The sequence below is a fragment of the Hesperophylax consimilis genome, chromosome 13 (assembly GCF_061612785.1).
Source record: "Hesperophylax consimilis isolate HC1 chromosome 13, BYU_Hcon_1.0, whole genome shotgun sequence".
Lineage (NCBI taxonomy): Eukaryota > Metazoa > Arthropoda > Insecta > Trichoptera > Limnephilidae > Hesperophylax > Hesperophylax consimilis.
Window position 1 is genome coordinate 25,110,730 of NC_142848.1, and position 15,314 is coordinate 25,126,043.

The 15,314-nt window shown below is 36.2% G+C and overlaps 2 protein-coding genes across 3 annotated transcripts in view; one reads left to right on the forward strand and one right to left on the reverse strand.

Annotated features, from left to right (window-relative positions):
* Nucleotides 1-15,314, reverse strand: part of LOC149418660 (uncharacterized) — a 241,522-nt gene that overhangs the window by 196,452 nt on the left and 29,756 nt on the right. The window lies entirely within an intron of this gene.
* LOC149418662 (carbohydrate sulfotransferase 11-like) overlaps nucleotides 1-15,314 on the forward strand; it is a 190,196-nt gene that overhangs the window by 171,471 nt on the left and 3,411 nt on the right. The window contains exons 5-6 of one of the 2 annotated variants that reach the window (XM_089638905.1): nucleotides 5,087-5,122; nucleotides 5,869-6,039. In XM_089638905.1, the coding sequence (XP_089495031.1) occupies nucleotides 5,087-5,122; nucleotides 5,869-6,039 (207 nt within the window). The remainder of the gene's footprint in view (nucleotides 1-5,086; nucleotides 5,123-5,868; nucleotides 6,040-15,314) is intronic. The other variant, XM_089638906.1, reaches the window with a different exon arrangement.

Consider the following 15,314-nt stretch of genomic DNA (forward strand, 5'->3'; position numbering starts at 1 on the left):
AACATTTCAAAACATTTTTTTTTAATTCTCTGCTGATCTCATCAAATGTCAGGCATGCGAACTGTTTTAAAGGTCATCTTTTAATAGGCGGACGAAATCTTAAAATGTCAGTTAAGGTTTCATATTTTAGTACGCAAAAAAAAAGAGCACATTGACATTTAAAATCACGATGCACTTATAGCATGAGGTCGAAACGTATTAACATCAGGAAATATTATATAATATTCAAAGTTTTATGGATATAATTATTTATTAATGGGAAATTATCCAGTACCAATACATTAACTTTAAAATACAGGACACCGGTGCAGTAGGTACTGTCGGAATATACATTTAAGGCGAAGCTTAATGCTAACTCACTATTTTGATTAATCTTTAAAACGAATTGGTTTACATTATGAATACCAAAAAATATGCTTCAGATAAATTGAAGGTTTTCTTATCGTTTCGCTTGAGTAGAATACAAATTTAAAAAAATTACTCAATAAAAAATATAAATGTAAACTACTAAAAAATATATTTTTTCAATGAACGTATGAACGCATAAAGGAAACAAGTTTAAAAAATACAGTATTATAGCTAAGATTATCTGTGACAGTTTCACTTGATTAACTTTTTTGCTTTCTTATAAAATTATTTACAAAATAAATAAAAACCACTTTTGTGCTTGAAATCGAACGTTTCTAGACTTTGTTTGTAAAGCGATTTTAATGCCTATTACCTACAATATAAGGTATACCAAGAATATACACATTTTTGGCTTATAGTTTCCTCTTAAAATGAATCTATATATATATTAACATAAAGAAAAATGTCGGACACCGGGCATGTGCCGTGTATTTGATTTTTATACAAATGTGTCTTACCTTCAAAGCAAGAGGAAGGTCACTGTCTAAAGTATGATTTAGAAAAACTCCGTGTAAAGCCGGGACAACGCCGGGGACGGGGAAAAAAAGTAGCTAATATTAATATAAAATAATATATACAGAGAATGAATTCAAAAACAAACTATTGATAATTAATAAGGATTTAAAATGTTTTGAAATCATAATTTCAGCTTTACTGCCATTTTCATGCTCGGAACTGTTACGACGGGTTGTTTCACAGAATTTGAACAATTCATCAAATTTCAAAGTTGATTTGCAATGTTCTGTGAAGGTTCTATCCAAATTCTGTTATTATTTCAGTTTTGTGAAGCCACTGGCCAATAATGATATAATAATAGAACATGAATATAACCTTCACAGAACTTTAACAGCCGCCACGCCCCCCTTCCTACTTCCCGCACGAGAACAACATTTTACACTGATTTTGCAAGGAATATATACCTCGATGGTTCCAACACGAGTTCTGACATCGTGATAATGTACTTTTAATATAATATTTTAGTACATTTCGAATAAATTATCACGATGTCGGAACACGTGTTCTGTTCCAATCTGAAACACTGTAACGTATTGATGTTAACAGGTTATAGAATACTGGGCCCTCAATCTCCAGTATTCTATCGAGGATAGGGATCTGGTATTATCTCTATTAAAAGTCGTAGATTCTGATATACGTAATGACTTCGCGCCAGCCGACGATGTCATACAAGGCCTGTAGTAGCGTTCGGTTATCTTCGGTAGAACCCGAAGCTAAACGAGCGCAAACACCAAACACTACACCTTCCCTCCTTCAATTCTGAAGCTACTTACAAACCAACATAAATATTTCACATATATATAAATCACAACATAGATATTCATTTTATATTACATTTGGTTTTAACAATGATTCTTAAAGATAGACAACTTAGAAATTTAAAATATTAAGCACCAAACACGATTAAATCATCAATTGAAGTTATTACATTTGCTAACAAATAATCCTAAGACTAATAACCGCGGTGCCTGGGTCAAGTTGCCCCGTTTCCTCTGGAAGATGTGGGTGTCTCGCGTCTTGGCCGCAATCTCCCCGACCATGGTCTCTGTTGCCGGGCCTGTGTCTGCTCCGACACCACCTCCTCTGCCGCCAACCTGAAATCAGGAGGAAAACCAGTGAATCCACGCAATAAGGTTGAAGTCTCTAACTCATGAGGCTCATTCCTCGAAATTTCAGACGCGGGATGCTGTGCACTATTGCCATCTTCCTTCCGGCTCTCTGACACTTCCCTCATTTGATCAACATGTCTCTTCCATGTCACATCTGTGTTCCCTATCTTAATAATATAAACTTTTTTACCTAGCTTCCTAGAGACTACTCCCTTAGCCCAAACTACTTTATTATCCTGACGATAATCTTTTGTTAAACACTTTTGTCCAACTTTAAAAACCCTGGTTTTAACCCCTTTGTAAAACTTAACCTGATCAGATTGAGCTTTAGAAATGTTAACGTTTGCTTGCTTGACTTTTTCCAAGTCTTTGTTCAGAGCTGTCCACCAAAAATATGCTCTAGCTATTCCCTTCATTTTAACAATACCAAAATGTGACCTGTGTAATGAATCTAACACTTGCTTTTGGAGAGAAAAAGGTATAACTATTCTGTGTTGCCAAAACAAACAATCTCCTACGATAGAAAGTTCGTTCCTTTTTAGCCAATATTTCCATATACTGCTGTCACGATTTACTCGCTTGGGCCAGCCCTGCCGCAAATACCTAAATACCAGCTGTAATTCGCTGTCCGCTGCGGTGGCTACCACAACTGCTTGAAAATTTACATGCTCACAATTTTCAATAAAACAGATTTTGTCCTTGATTGATGAAACCGAATTATTCATCACAGGAACTATCTTCAGATTAAAAATCTCCATAAAATCCCTACCCACTATCAATTCCGTGCCATTAACCACAACAGTAAATAATAAATTATTTTTAAGATTATTGTATTCTACGGTAAAACAGGCACTGCCTACAAGATTAAGTGGTTTGCCATCGTATCCTGATAAAGTACGCTTATCTGGTGACAATGTTACATTTCTAAAATAACGATTGAAAATAAAATCCGGCATGACCGACATGCTTGCCCCTGAATCAATCATAGCAGCACATTTCACTTCGTTAATTACCACATTAGCCCTAAACGGATTAATGTATGAAATACTATTATTCTGGGATTGTTCAAAAATCGGATTAACCTTGTTATTCCTACAAAATTTCTTCAAATGCCCTACCTTGTGACAATTAAAACATTTTGCGTTCTTGAATTTACAATATTTTTCTACATGATATTCACCGCAAATCGTACATTTTTTATTCCTCGGTTCGGGGCTCTTTGAACGAGATAACCTTGAAAAACCTTGAGTTTCTCCCAAACGCGACGAATGTCTCCCGGGCGAATTTGAACGATTCGAAATGGCATTCACATCCGAATTCCCTGCGGAAAATTCAGATTTAATTTCTGGAACCATATTGTCTAAAACTGAAACCGTTATTGCTAACTCTTCCATCTTGTTAAATGTTAATTTAGTTCCCTCTAGAAAAATTTTCTCCTTAGCCCGGCCTGGTAAAATACCGATTGCAAAGGCATCCGCTAAGCTTTCTGGCAAGCGCGTTCCAAATTCGCAAAAAGAAGATAAACCCCTTAGACGGACCGCGAAATCTCTAACCGATTCCCCATGCGATTGCTTGGCTTGATAAAATTTTTCTCGTTCCTTGAATACCGATCGCGGTCTGGAACAATGTTTCTCAATTAATTCTATTAACTGATTGAATGCCACGTCTGTAACTTTAGCAGGGAAACATAAGTTGATCAAAAGAGTTAATGTCTCCGCTTCCAGAAGATTCAGCAAATAAGCGCGTTTCTGTGAAGCATCTAACTTAGTCGTTTTAATGTCATCACGAATTAGAAGGAACTGTTCTAACCTCAAGCGGAATAGACTCCAATCTCCATTAACGTGGGAGAACCTGGAAATTCCGCCCGATTCCATGATTGCAACGACAACAACACAAAAAAAAAAACCCACCCGGCAACAATAACACCTTCCAGAAACAAACAAGAAACAAGACAACCTGACTCCAGGAACCGGCGCCGATGCAGTCCAGCGCCCAGCCGCTTCCCGGAATTCGAAATCTTCTTCTTCTGTAAAACTTGTCTGGTCTTTGTTACCCAGGGCCACCGATCTGGTCTTTGTTACCCAGGACCACCGATCTGGTCTTTGTTACCCAGGACCACGTGGTTATTTATTCTTCGCTGGATTCTTCGTCTGGTCTTTGTTACCCAGAACCACGAAATTATTGATTCTTCGCTGGATTCTTCGTCTGGTCTTTGTTACCCAGAGCCACGTTATTTACTTCCAATTGTCCTTATTATGCCCAGTTTATCTCCATTTATTGTCACCTCGACAATAAAATCCCGGAGATTTTTTTTCGCAAGTCACTGGTGTGAAATAATCCGACTTGCCGGCAATCCGAAAAACTGTTTCCGTATACTCCTTTTTAAGCTGCGCCACTGTAACGTATTGATGTTAACAGGTTATAGAATACTGGGCCCTCAATCTCCAGTATTCTATCGAGGATAGGGATCTGGTATTATCTCTATTAAAAGTCGTAGATTCTGATATACGGAGGTTGTTTTAATCGTAATATAATATACTGACAATACAAGTAACAAGTGGCCTAAAGGCCGTCTAGCGAGAGAATGACTTCGCGCCAGCCGACGATGTCATACAAGGCCTGTAGTAGCGTTCGGTTATCTTCGGTAGAACCCGAAGCTAAACGAGCGCAAACACCAAACACTACAAACACCGTGTGATATAACAGGTCGACTACATAAGAATGACAATTCACCATGCAAACATCTATGAATACTAGATCTGATATTAACACTGGTATTTTTATCACGCTAATAGTTGTTTGTAACACAAGCCGCTTTGAAATTCAATCATGCAGAAAAAACAACCAGAGATTTTTCCATTAGCTGCCTAATGATGGAAATAAATATAGGTGAGATTGTTTTTCAGGCGTTTTCTCATGGAAATATGACACGAAAAAGAATTCGCAAGAATAACGACAACATGACCTTTAAAATAGGCTATGTTAGTATTTCATTTGATTCTATCTTCTTAAAGAATAGAAAATATTCACCTTTGTTTATTTTTAATGAATAGTACTACCGCCGAGGATTTGTGAAACGTCTCTATTATGTAAGTTTGACCTTTTTGTCAAATTCTAATCGCCATTTTAATTCAGCGCATCGAGTCTCATACACGGTGTACCGAAACTGAACATAAATGTATAAACTGGACAATAAGTGATATGCACCACGTATCACGCAGGTGCCGCGAAACTTCAGAGTGTCAAATCAAAGAAAATCTAAGTAAAAACTCTGATTGTAGAAATTTTGTTATCATATGAAATATTATAACGTAGGTCGGCCTAGCTATTCCTTTTAAATACTAAGGTTACGCGTGAAAGAAACATACCGCACAGAGTTTTGGCGGCCAGGCAGAAAGAGCCGACAAGTCACGAGGCTGGCCGAATGAAGCGTCATTCCGTGCAACAGCGTCGCCCCTTCTTGCCACACTGGCTACGCAAGTGTCGGATTTACCCCACTAGGCGCGCCAAAAGATACAATTTTTAGTAGTTTTCATTTCAATCACCTCTTGAAGTTTCTAGGTACACGCGTGGAACACGGTGCATTATAATGCACTGATGTAAAATCTGTAGTAACCTTTATAAATTGGCGTGTTTCCAGACACCGTGTATTAAACTGCGTAGCATACCGCATAACTGAACACATACATTTTAATGCTGCATAAAATATAACACACAATCAATACTTAGCTAGCTGCCTTTATGCCCTTTATTATACTTATTTTGTACGCTGCTTCCATTTGGTAAACGAATCTGTCTTCTTCAATTGGTATATTGTTAGTACGTTGTTTTCTAGAAGCGCACCATTGCCGAGCCGCGGTGGCCGAGCTTCGAGGAGTTCGTGCGGTATCTGCTCGACGAGGTACGAGCTGGGAGAGACTTGGACATGCACTGGGTGCCCTACACTACCTTCTGCACTCCTTGTCATATACACTTCGATGTAGTGGCCAAGTTTGAGACGTTGCAGGTAACAAACCTTGAAACACATACCCCAATTGATTAACTTATATTACAATACAGTAAATAATACACCATATTATAAAGTGGTAAAAGATGACGTTCAGAGTTCCTCCGAGGCAGATAACTATCCTGTTAGCCCTCCCACAGGTATCAACATTGGTAACACCCAAGAAGTATGAAAAGTGTGTATTTCTATTTTTGATATTGACAATTCGTGGTGGAATATAATATACCTAATAAAAGGTTTTATAACTTTTTTCCACTATATTTTATTTTTGACCGTAACCGGTTTCAGTCATCTTCAGGCTGGTACAAATAATTTTTAGCCCATGGCTTACATAATATATTACATTTAGGGGAGGGGGTAACAGGGGGTGTCATACAATGGGTTTATTCAAATTATTTGGATTTTTCTATCATCCTTGTGTAACAAATGAGACTCGTTAAAGTAATATTGTACCAAATTCATTTATACCTTGAATATCAATTTGTGGGGTAGGATGCATAATAAAAAAAGGATGATGTCATAATCTAATATTTATTAGCAAGTGTACAAATTAGCGAGAATTAAGATATTAATTAATATACGTAATGAGAACAAGAGACTCTATAATTTAAGATTGACTAATATCTCAGAGCGCGTGCAAGGTTCGACAGGAATCACTTGCAGATTGGAATTTATTGTAAAGCATTATTTGGTATAAGTGTGACATTAAATAAAGCTATAAGATCTGACCTTGTTACGTAAGAAGGGCGCCATGTAGTTCAAGGATTTGAAATCACAAAATTTAATAATGATTAAGCACGATGTCCAACAAACATCAGCTGGCTAAAACGTTTCCAAAATGTCGATCCATAATGTCGTCTGGAGCTCACCCGTCAATCTTCCCAGTAGTCCGTCCCTGATCGCTTCCCGTTGAGTACTCGTTCTCTCGCTCTCCGCGAGTCGCACTGTTAGCTTCCCTTCCAAAATAAACGGCTATCCAACCGATGGGTAGGCGGTCCGTAGTTCCAACTATGGATAAGTCAACCTTAAATTCCAGGGGTAATATTGAAACTGTTACACTTATTGTGTCTTTCTTTCCAACTGAAATGATATTTTAATGGACTCTATATAAAATTAATTACCTATTCAATAAGTTTATAAACTACCTCGGTTTGTTTTTTTTTGTAGATTAATATTTATTTAGGGAATGAATACCTTATTTGAAATATTTACAGATATTACTGTTGTCAAGCAGACATCTATTACTATTAAATAAGAATATGTTTTCCTGCAATTTTTGGTTGGTGTATGTAAAGTTAGATTTAAAAGGGAACATATTTCACACAGACATGATATTTAAATTGTCTAGATATAAAGGTAAAACACGTTTAACACATTTGATAGAAGTTACAATGGATATAGGAGCGAAGATTTGGAAAATGCTTCTAATCGTTTATTTATGACAAATTGTGGCTCTATTGCAAGTTATTTCTAGTGATTCTAGTCTATCTAGTGTGTCCTTTGCTGCAGGTATGGAGAACTTGAACATCTCTGTCTTTATCAAAAGAGTGTTTATTGTATAGTAGGTGTGATGCAACGTTCGACAATTCTCCTTAATCATTCACCTAACTTCTGAAATGTTCTTTAATGCGGGTTTTGAATGATCTCCCAGTTTGTCCTATGTAATATGATGGGCAATTGGTACAATTAACTTGGTAAACTCCTGAGTTTTCCAGGTTTCCTATCTTATCTTTATTATTAATTAGGATTTTACTTATGGTTTACGTGTTGATTAATTAGGGTTTTGTTGAAATTTCGCGCAAACCTCCCGTCGCACTCTCTGGAACTCCCTATTTCAACCAGATTACCAGTCTCGTCAAATACATTACACATTTTAAGTCTTACTAGGATCGTAAAATTATAAAAGTGTTTGTGATGTTTTATAAAAAAATGGATTTAGATAAAACTTACTCGCATACAATTATTGATTAACATTAGATCAAAACCGAGACCTTGCGGGATTCCTGCCTTTCTATATTCAGACGTAGCTTAATATCATCACACATTCTCGTCTGGTCCGTCAACTCTACATGTCCGAACCAGCTTTCCATTATTAAACAATCACAAATTCTATATTTCAAAATAAAGTATGGCCAATAATTGCAATTCAAGAGAATTCACATTAAAACAAGAGGAAGTATCTAAAATAAGCCATCAAAGAGGTTTGAATGAATAATATTGCGATCAATACGCTAATCAAAAGAAATAAAGACTTGCGGTTGTCTGCCGTATCAAACTCGGGGCTTTATTCCGTCACTACAAAAAAAATATTGGAAAGCCAAGTATTTCGATGAAACGACAATTGAATACCGATAAACCTTGTTGTTTTATTTTCGAATCTGAATAAAGGCTCCATACCCGAAAGGATGGAATATAATTTACTGCCAGAGAGAATAGAGTCGGGAAGATAATGCCGACTTTGCGGTAAATCACATTCGAACGAGATCTCCTCTCGTTTATGGCGAGTAATGGGTGGGAACTTGGTGGGACTGATCTTCCCGGGGAGAGGAGGCTGGGATGGACTACTAAATAACGGTGGCTAAAACGGAGGAATGCGAATGGACGCAATTTCCGATCTGAAAATGAAGATGGCGAAATCACTGGTATAGAATATGAACACTGACTGGGTGTTTTTTTTTCTAATAATACTGTGTGCGAAAAAGAAAAAAAACTTTAATGAAATGAGTACACTCAACCTTTTGTCCTTACCGTGTTTTTCAAATAGGTAGGTAACTTCTTAATCTTATCATAAACATTATTTCCTTTGCTTCAATACAATTCCGTACTATTTATGTAACTCGTTTTTTGGTGTTTTCTCTATATGTAACGTATGTTAACTCTACATACTCAATAATAACAATGCTTGTATTATAATATTTATTTGAAAGAAGACTATCACGGTTCTGGACTGAGAGAGCTCATTCCCGCTCATACGATCTCTTATATACGTCTCGTACTCGCTGTCTCGCTCTCATGCTGTCCCCCTTACACACATACACCACACCCCCACACTTAAATCATAATTACATCTTTTTATTTTTACAAATTTATATAAGCCAAATATATTTAATTATTTCCATTATGTATTTAATTTCCAATTTATATGTAATTATGTATGTTCTTGACTCTTCATTCGGTGTAGCATGGGCGTTGTCCTCGAGGGCGTAACCTCCCCTCCCATGGTGTAGGTGACCTGCAAAAATCAGAGGAATTAGGAAACTTGGTCATGTCCACGTCCGAGAGTGGACCCAGGTCCAGCAAATCATCAGACCTGTCACTCTCCCCCCACCTAACCTTCCTCTCTGAAATTTGATCATGGTGGCGTTTCCACACTTGTCCTGTAGACATAATTTTTACTAAATAAACCCTATTCCCCAATCTTTTATAAATTTCTCCTAAAATCCATTTGTTTTTATCACTTCTCAAATCCCTGGTTAAAACTTTAGATCCAACATCAAAGTACTTTTTAATTTTTTTTCCTCTATAATACTGTTTTTGTTTTTGCTGACTCAATAACATCTTATCTTTAATCGTGTTATCAATCCCTTTAAAACCTTGACCTTCAACATTATCTAATATTGGAATGATTGTATTAAAAATTGATCTAATTTTCCTTCCCAAAATTAATTTACTAGGTTCAATCCCCGTAGACATAGAAGGCGTATTCCTAATATCAACCAAAAATGTTAAAAGTTTATCCTCAAAATCAGCAGGCAATTTATTATTTATCATAATTTTTTTTTTTAAATTCTTTACCGTTCTAACCCCATTTTCGGCAAGTCCGTTAGAAGCTGGATGGTTGACAGGAGATGTCAACGATTTAATATTAAAATTATGACAAAATTCCTTAAAAACTGTTGAAGTGAACGCTGTACCATTGTCACTTACTATCTGCTCCGGAATTCCGAAATTAGAAAATAATCTTTTCAAAACTTTTATTGTACAAAACGAATCTACTTTATTTACGATGTGACAGTCTATCCATTTTGTAGTTGCACCAACGATTATCAAAAAATTGTAACCACCAAAAGGTCCCATGAAATCAATATGCAATCTATTCCATATTAATCCACTGATTGGCCACGGCTGTAACTCAACTTTACATGGAGTGGGTAAACACTCCAAGCATCGAACGCACTGCTTCACAGTTGCTTCTACCTCTGAGTTCATACCTAACCAAAAAAAAAAATTTCGAGCAAGATTTTTTAGATTTAACAATACCTAAATGCGATTGATGTATGAAATTCAATATGATTTCCCTTAATTCCCTCGGAACCACAAATTTATTATTATAAAATAAACACGAGTCATAAGTCGATAATTTAATTCTAAAATACCAGAATTTTAACAAGTCATCCTTTAAAAACTTTTTATCCGGCCAACCATTGATTACGAACCCAGTAATGCTTGCTATGTTTACATCTTTAATCGAAAACTGCTTCATCGTTTCTTTTGAAATTGTCGTTTCCGCCTCAATTATATTTAAAAAATCCGATTCAATCTTATCAACGTTCAGACTACCAATATAATTTAAGAAATATTCGCTACCGTCGACCTCGTCGATACAATCACTTAAATTATTATTACTATTAACCGGCAATCTAGATAAGAAATCCGCTTTGTTCTCACCCGACTTGACATATTCTATATTATAGTCAAATGTTTGTAAAATCAACGCATAGCGCTGTAGCCTATTTGCCGCTAGTATTGGCACTTGTTTTTCAGTGTTCAAAATATGTACCAAAGCTTTATTATCACAAGTTAGAACGAATTTATTACCATATAAATATTGAAAGAATTTTTTTAAACCAAATATTATTGCACATGCTTCCTTATCTAGAATGGAATACCTCAATTCCGTTTTTGACAATAAACGGCTAGCGAATGCAATCGGTCTTTCCATGCCATTCTCATATACGTGACATATAATAGCAGATATACCTATATCACTCGCGTCTGTAATTAGCTTGATAGGTAATTGTGGGTCAAAATGCACCAAAATATTGTCTGACGTCAGCAGTTTCTTAACTTGCTCAAACGCAATATTGCATTCCTGAGACCATACAAATTTTATCCCTTTTTTCAACAATTGGTATAAAGGAGACAAAATACCTGACACATTCTGTATAAAAGACCTATAGTAGGAAATAACTCCCAGCAAACTTCTAAGTTCCGAAACATTTTTCGGTACACTCATTTGGGTAATAGCATATATTTTATTTTCTAAAGGCATAACTCCTTTCTGCGAAATTCTATAACCTAAATATTCTATCTCTGTTTCTAGAAAAGAACACTTATTTTCATTAATAGTTAATCCGCAATCACTTAACTTGCTAAGTACTGCTTCACAAATAGAAAATAATTCCTCTTTAGAATTCCCAAATAAAAGTAGATCATCTAAAAATACACGAACGTTCCTAAGTCCACCAACTATCGCCGTAATGACTTGCATAAAGATGGCCGGACTCGTGCTTAAGCCAAAAGGCAATACTTTATATGCAAATAAACCTATATGCGTACTAATCACACATAATTTTCTAGACTTTTCGTTCAATGAAATTTGTCCAAATGCATTTCGTAAGTCTATCTTAGCAAAATATTTTGCACCATTCAGAGATGAAATTAAATCGTCAATACGAGGTAGTGGGTATTTCAACTTCGCTAACATAGGATTCAATGTTGTTTTGAAATCAGTACAAATCCTAATTGAAGCGTCTTTCTTTTTTACAACAACAATCGGGCTTGCAATATCGCTTATTTCTACCTTTTCAATAATGTCTTCATGCAACATTCTCTGTAACTCTATCTCTACTTTCTCACGTAAACTAAAAGGTAATGGCCTCGGATTTACAAACTTTGGCCTAAAGTCCGAATTAACTTCAATGTTTGCCTCATAATTTTTAAGCCTACCCGATTTTTCTGAAAAAACATGAGCATATTTCTTCTTTAAACTTTCACGAAAAACAAGATGATTATCACAATTAATCTCACTGAATTTTACAGAATTTATTCCACTTAATCCGATACCGAAAACTTGTAAAAAATCTCTACCAACTATTGTAGAATTACCATTTTTAATTATTACGAACTGTATTTTCGCACTTTTACCTAAAAATGACACCTCTAAATTCACTTTACCTAAAACATTTAACTGCGTTCCGTCATACCCTGACAAATGAACATTATACTTTTCTAAATCGTAAGAAACAAAATATCTTAAATACACTTCATATGGTATCGCGTTTATCGCAGCTCCCGTATCTACCAACGCCGGCAATATTATGTTACCAATTAACAAATCTATATATGTGGGTTCCGGCCCCACATTATTATTAACCACGAACACCGAATTCAACCGTTTATTTTTAGTACCTACATAATTTTTATTGTATTTACACAAATTACTAGGATGACCCGATTTGTTACAATGATTACACAAAATTTTTTTCCAGCAATCTCTTTGCAAATGATTTTTTTTTCCACACAAAAAACAAGTTTTTAACGTACCATTAACCGGTTTACTCCGCATTGAATTTTTATTCCTGGAAGGACTATCTTTCCTGGATTTATGGAAATACTCGCTTTCCTTATGAACAACATTTAAATTCGGATTTACTTTTTTAAAAGCCACAACATGTTCCCACGTCGCCGCTAGATTAATGCAATCCGTAAAAGAAGTATTGGTTGCCTCTACGAATAGCTTGTGTTTCAATTTTTCATTAAAAATCCCAATAACGAATATGTCCTTTAAACATGGTTCCAATCTCAGCTCAAAATTACAAGATAAACTTAACCCTCTCAATCTAGCCGCGTAATCTTTAACGGATTCGCTAGGAAACTGTTTACATTTATAAAATAATTCACGAGACTCAAACATATTTTTAACTGGTTTGCAATGTGAATCAAATAATTTACATAAATCTTCAAAAGAACAAACAGAAACCTTTTTTGGAAAACATAAATCACATAATAGAGAGAAAGTTTCTTCCGTGAGGCAACTCAGCAAAAATGCTCTTTTGCGTTCTGGTGACAACAACTTATCATCATTTAAAATGAGGGCCTGATCCAATCGTTCCCTGAACAATGACCAGTCTCCCGTTCTGTAACAGAACGTCCCCAAATTCTTACAAATCGCCTCCATTGGGAGAAGAACTGAAACAAGTTGAATAAAATATACGTATCTCAGCCCTTCCAGAGGTTATGCTCCGAGCCCCTGCCCTGAGCCTGTGAATCACCAACGTCTCAGCACCCTTTTCTGGCTCCGTCTCCCTTCAGCTGCGGACACGATCACCTTCCAAGGTCTTCCTTCCCGCTGTAGCGACAGAACCCCGGTCCCGGATTCCGGCCAATTCACCCTTGATGCCGATCTTGATCCTGGATCTTCTGCGTACCCCGTGTAACGGTGTACTCTCGACAAAATGTTGCAATGTCGGCTCCCACACACGTGTAAAATTGCGTTTTTACCGCGCAATTTGCCCGGCCCGATCTGCGTGCTCGCCTCGGCTGCGTGTGAATTCTCCAATTTGATAGCCTTTTATTATTCTTCTTCTTCCTTCAAAATTTAGCGATCCAACGCCCAAAAGCGCCAGACTATACTGTGATCACCAAAAATTCGAATAATCTTCTTGAATCATCTGATTCTCCGTAAACTTTTAATAATTTACGAACTACCGTGCTGCGCCACTGTAACGTATGTTAACTCTACATACTCAATAATAACAATGCTTGTATTATAATATTTATTTGAAAGAAGACTATCACGGTTCTGGACTGAGAGAGCTCATTCCCGCTCATACGATCTCTTATATACGTCTCGTACTCGCTGTCTCGCTCTCATGCTGTCCCCCTTACACACATACACCACAGTTACCAAGGGGCGACATTTTCACATATCCCCTTCATTATCTTCCTTTCATTAGAAGCTTAAACTATTCCATATCCTTCACTCAAAATTAAATACTACATTAATTTTTCAGAAGAAGATGCACAAAATTCAATAACATCAGGACAACAACTGATTTTTTTACCGAATAAAATAAAATAATTAGAGTTGTCAAATTTAGATTTTCCGGGGCCAGGAGACTTTCTATATGTTCGATAATATTTATTAAAGCCATAAACATGCTTCGCTTTATTCAGATTGGATCATTTGAATCGTTGAGTCAAATGATTAATACGTATTGACAATGTGATAAACACGCCGTGTTCAATCAACAAATTAATGGTTTAAACCTTTTCTTCCTCCAAGGTTTAAACAAACTCGATGGTTAAATTACACTTAACCGGCTGTTGCCGATCAAAATACTGTCATTCACATAGCGGTCTGTAATTGGACATTTACGGGATAAATTTGAAATTGTTATTCATATTTGCAAAAGGTACCTACTGAATTTCGTAGACCTATTAAAATTTTCAAAATAATGAGGTATTTTGTGAGGCTGAATGAGCGCCGCGTCGATGAGAAGGAGATCAGGAGCCTATTCAGATCTGGTGACTAAACACGACTGTAGCCTTCTGAGTGGTGGTACTTCATAAAGATATGTATGTATACTGCCAGTATCTACTACAACACTGGAACGTGTCACAAAAATATTTAACATTATATTTGTTACCGAAAAATGTTTTTTTTTCACCCGCCTGATTTCAAACCTGGATTCACTGGAGATGTTGATCACTGTTCCAGGAAGGTGGTCAATTTATATCACCAAAATAAAATAATAATTTTAATAACATTTCTCCAAATGTAAAAATATGCCTTAATCACAGGATAATGACTTATTTTATCACCGATTACTTTAACGGCCTTTTAATGGTCAATTACGTGCCGGATAAGGGTAATGAAAGGTAAATAAATGCAATATAGATTTGGTAGGAGACACGACTTGCTAATCGGAACCCTAATTAAACTAGGGGAATAGCAGTTGAGGGTAGATATTAAATATCTAATATTATTAATCCAGCCATAAATAGGTACAGTCGTGATCAAACCGAACTAGCACATAGTCCTAATCTAAAATAAGATTTAAGTTCTTCTTCTAGTGCCGCTTTTATGGGAAGTTGACGGAAGTCAGGGCGATCTTCGTCCTACAGAATAATAAATTGTGCAAAACTACACGCATTTACGAGTCGCGCTGTTTACGAGTTCATGAATTATGACATCTTTCTCTGCTCATCTTCCATCAATCTTCCCCTAGATTTTCAATTGTTTGATCTTGTATTTATACTTCATACTATAT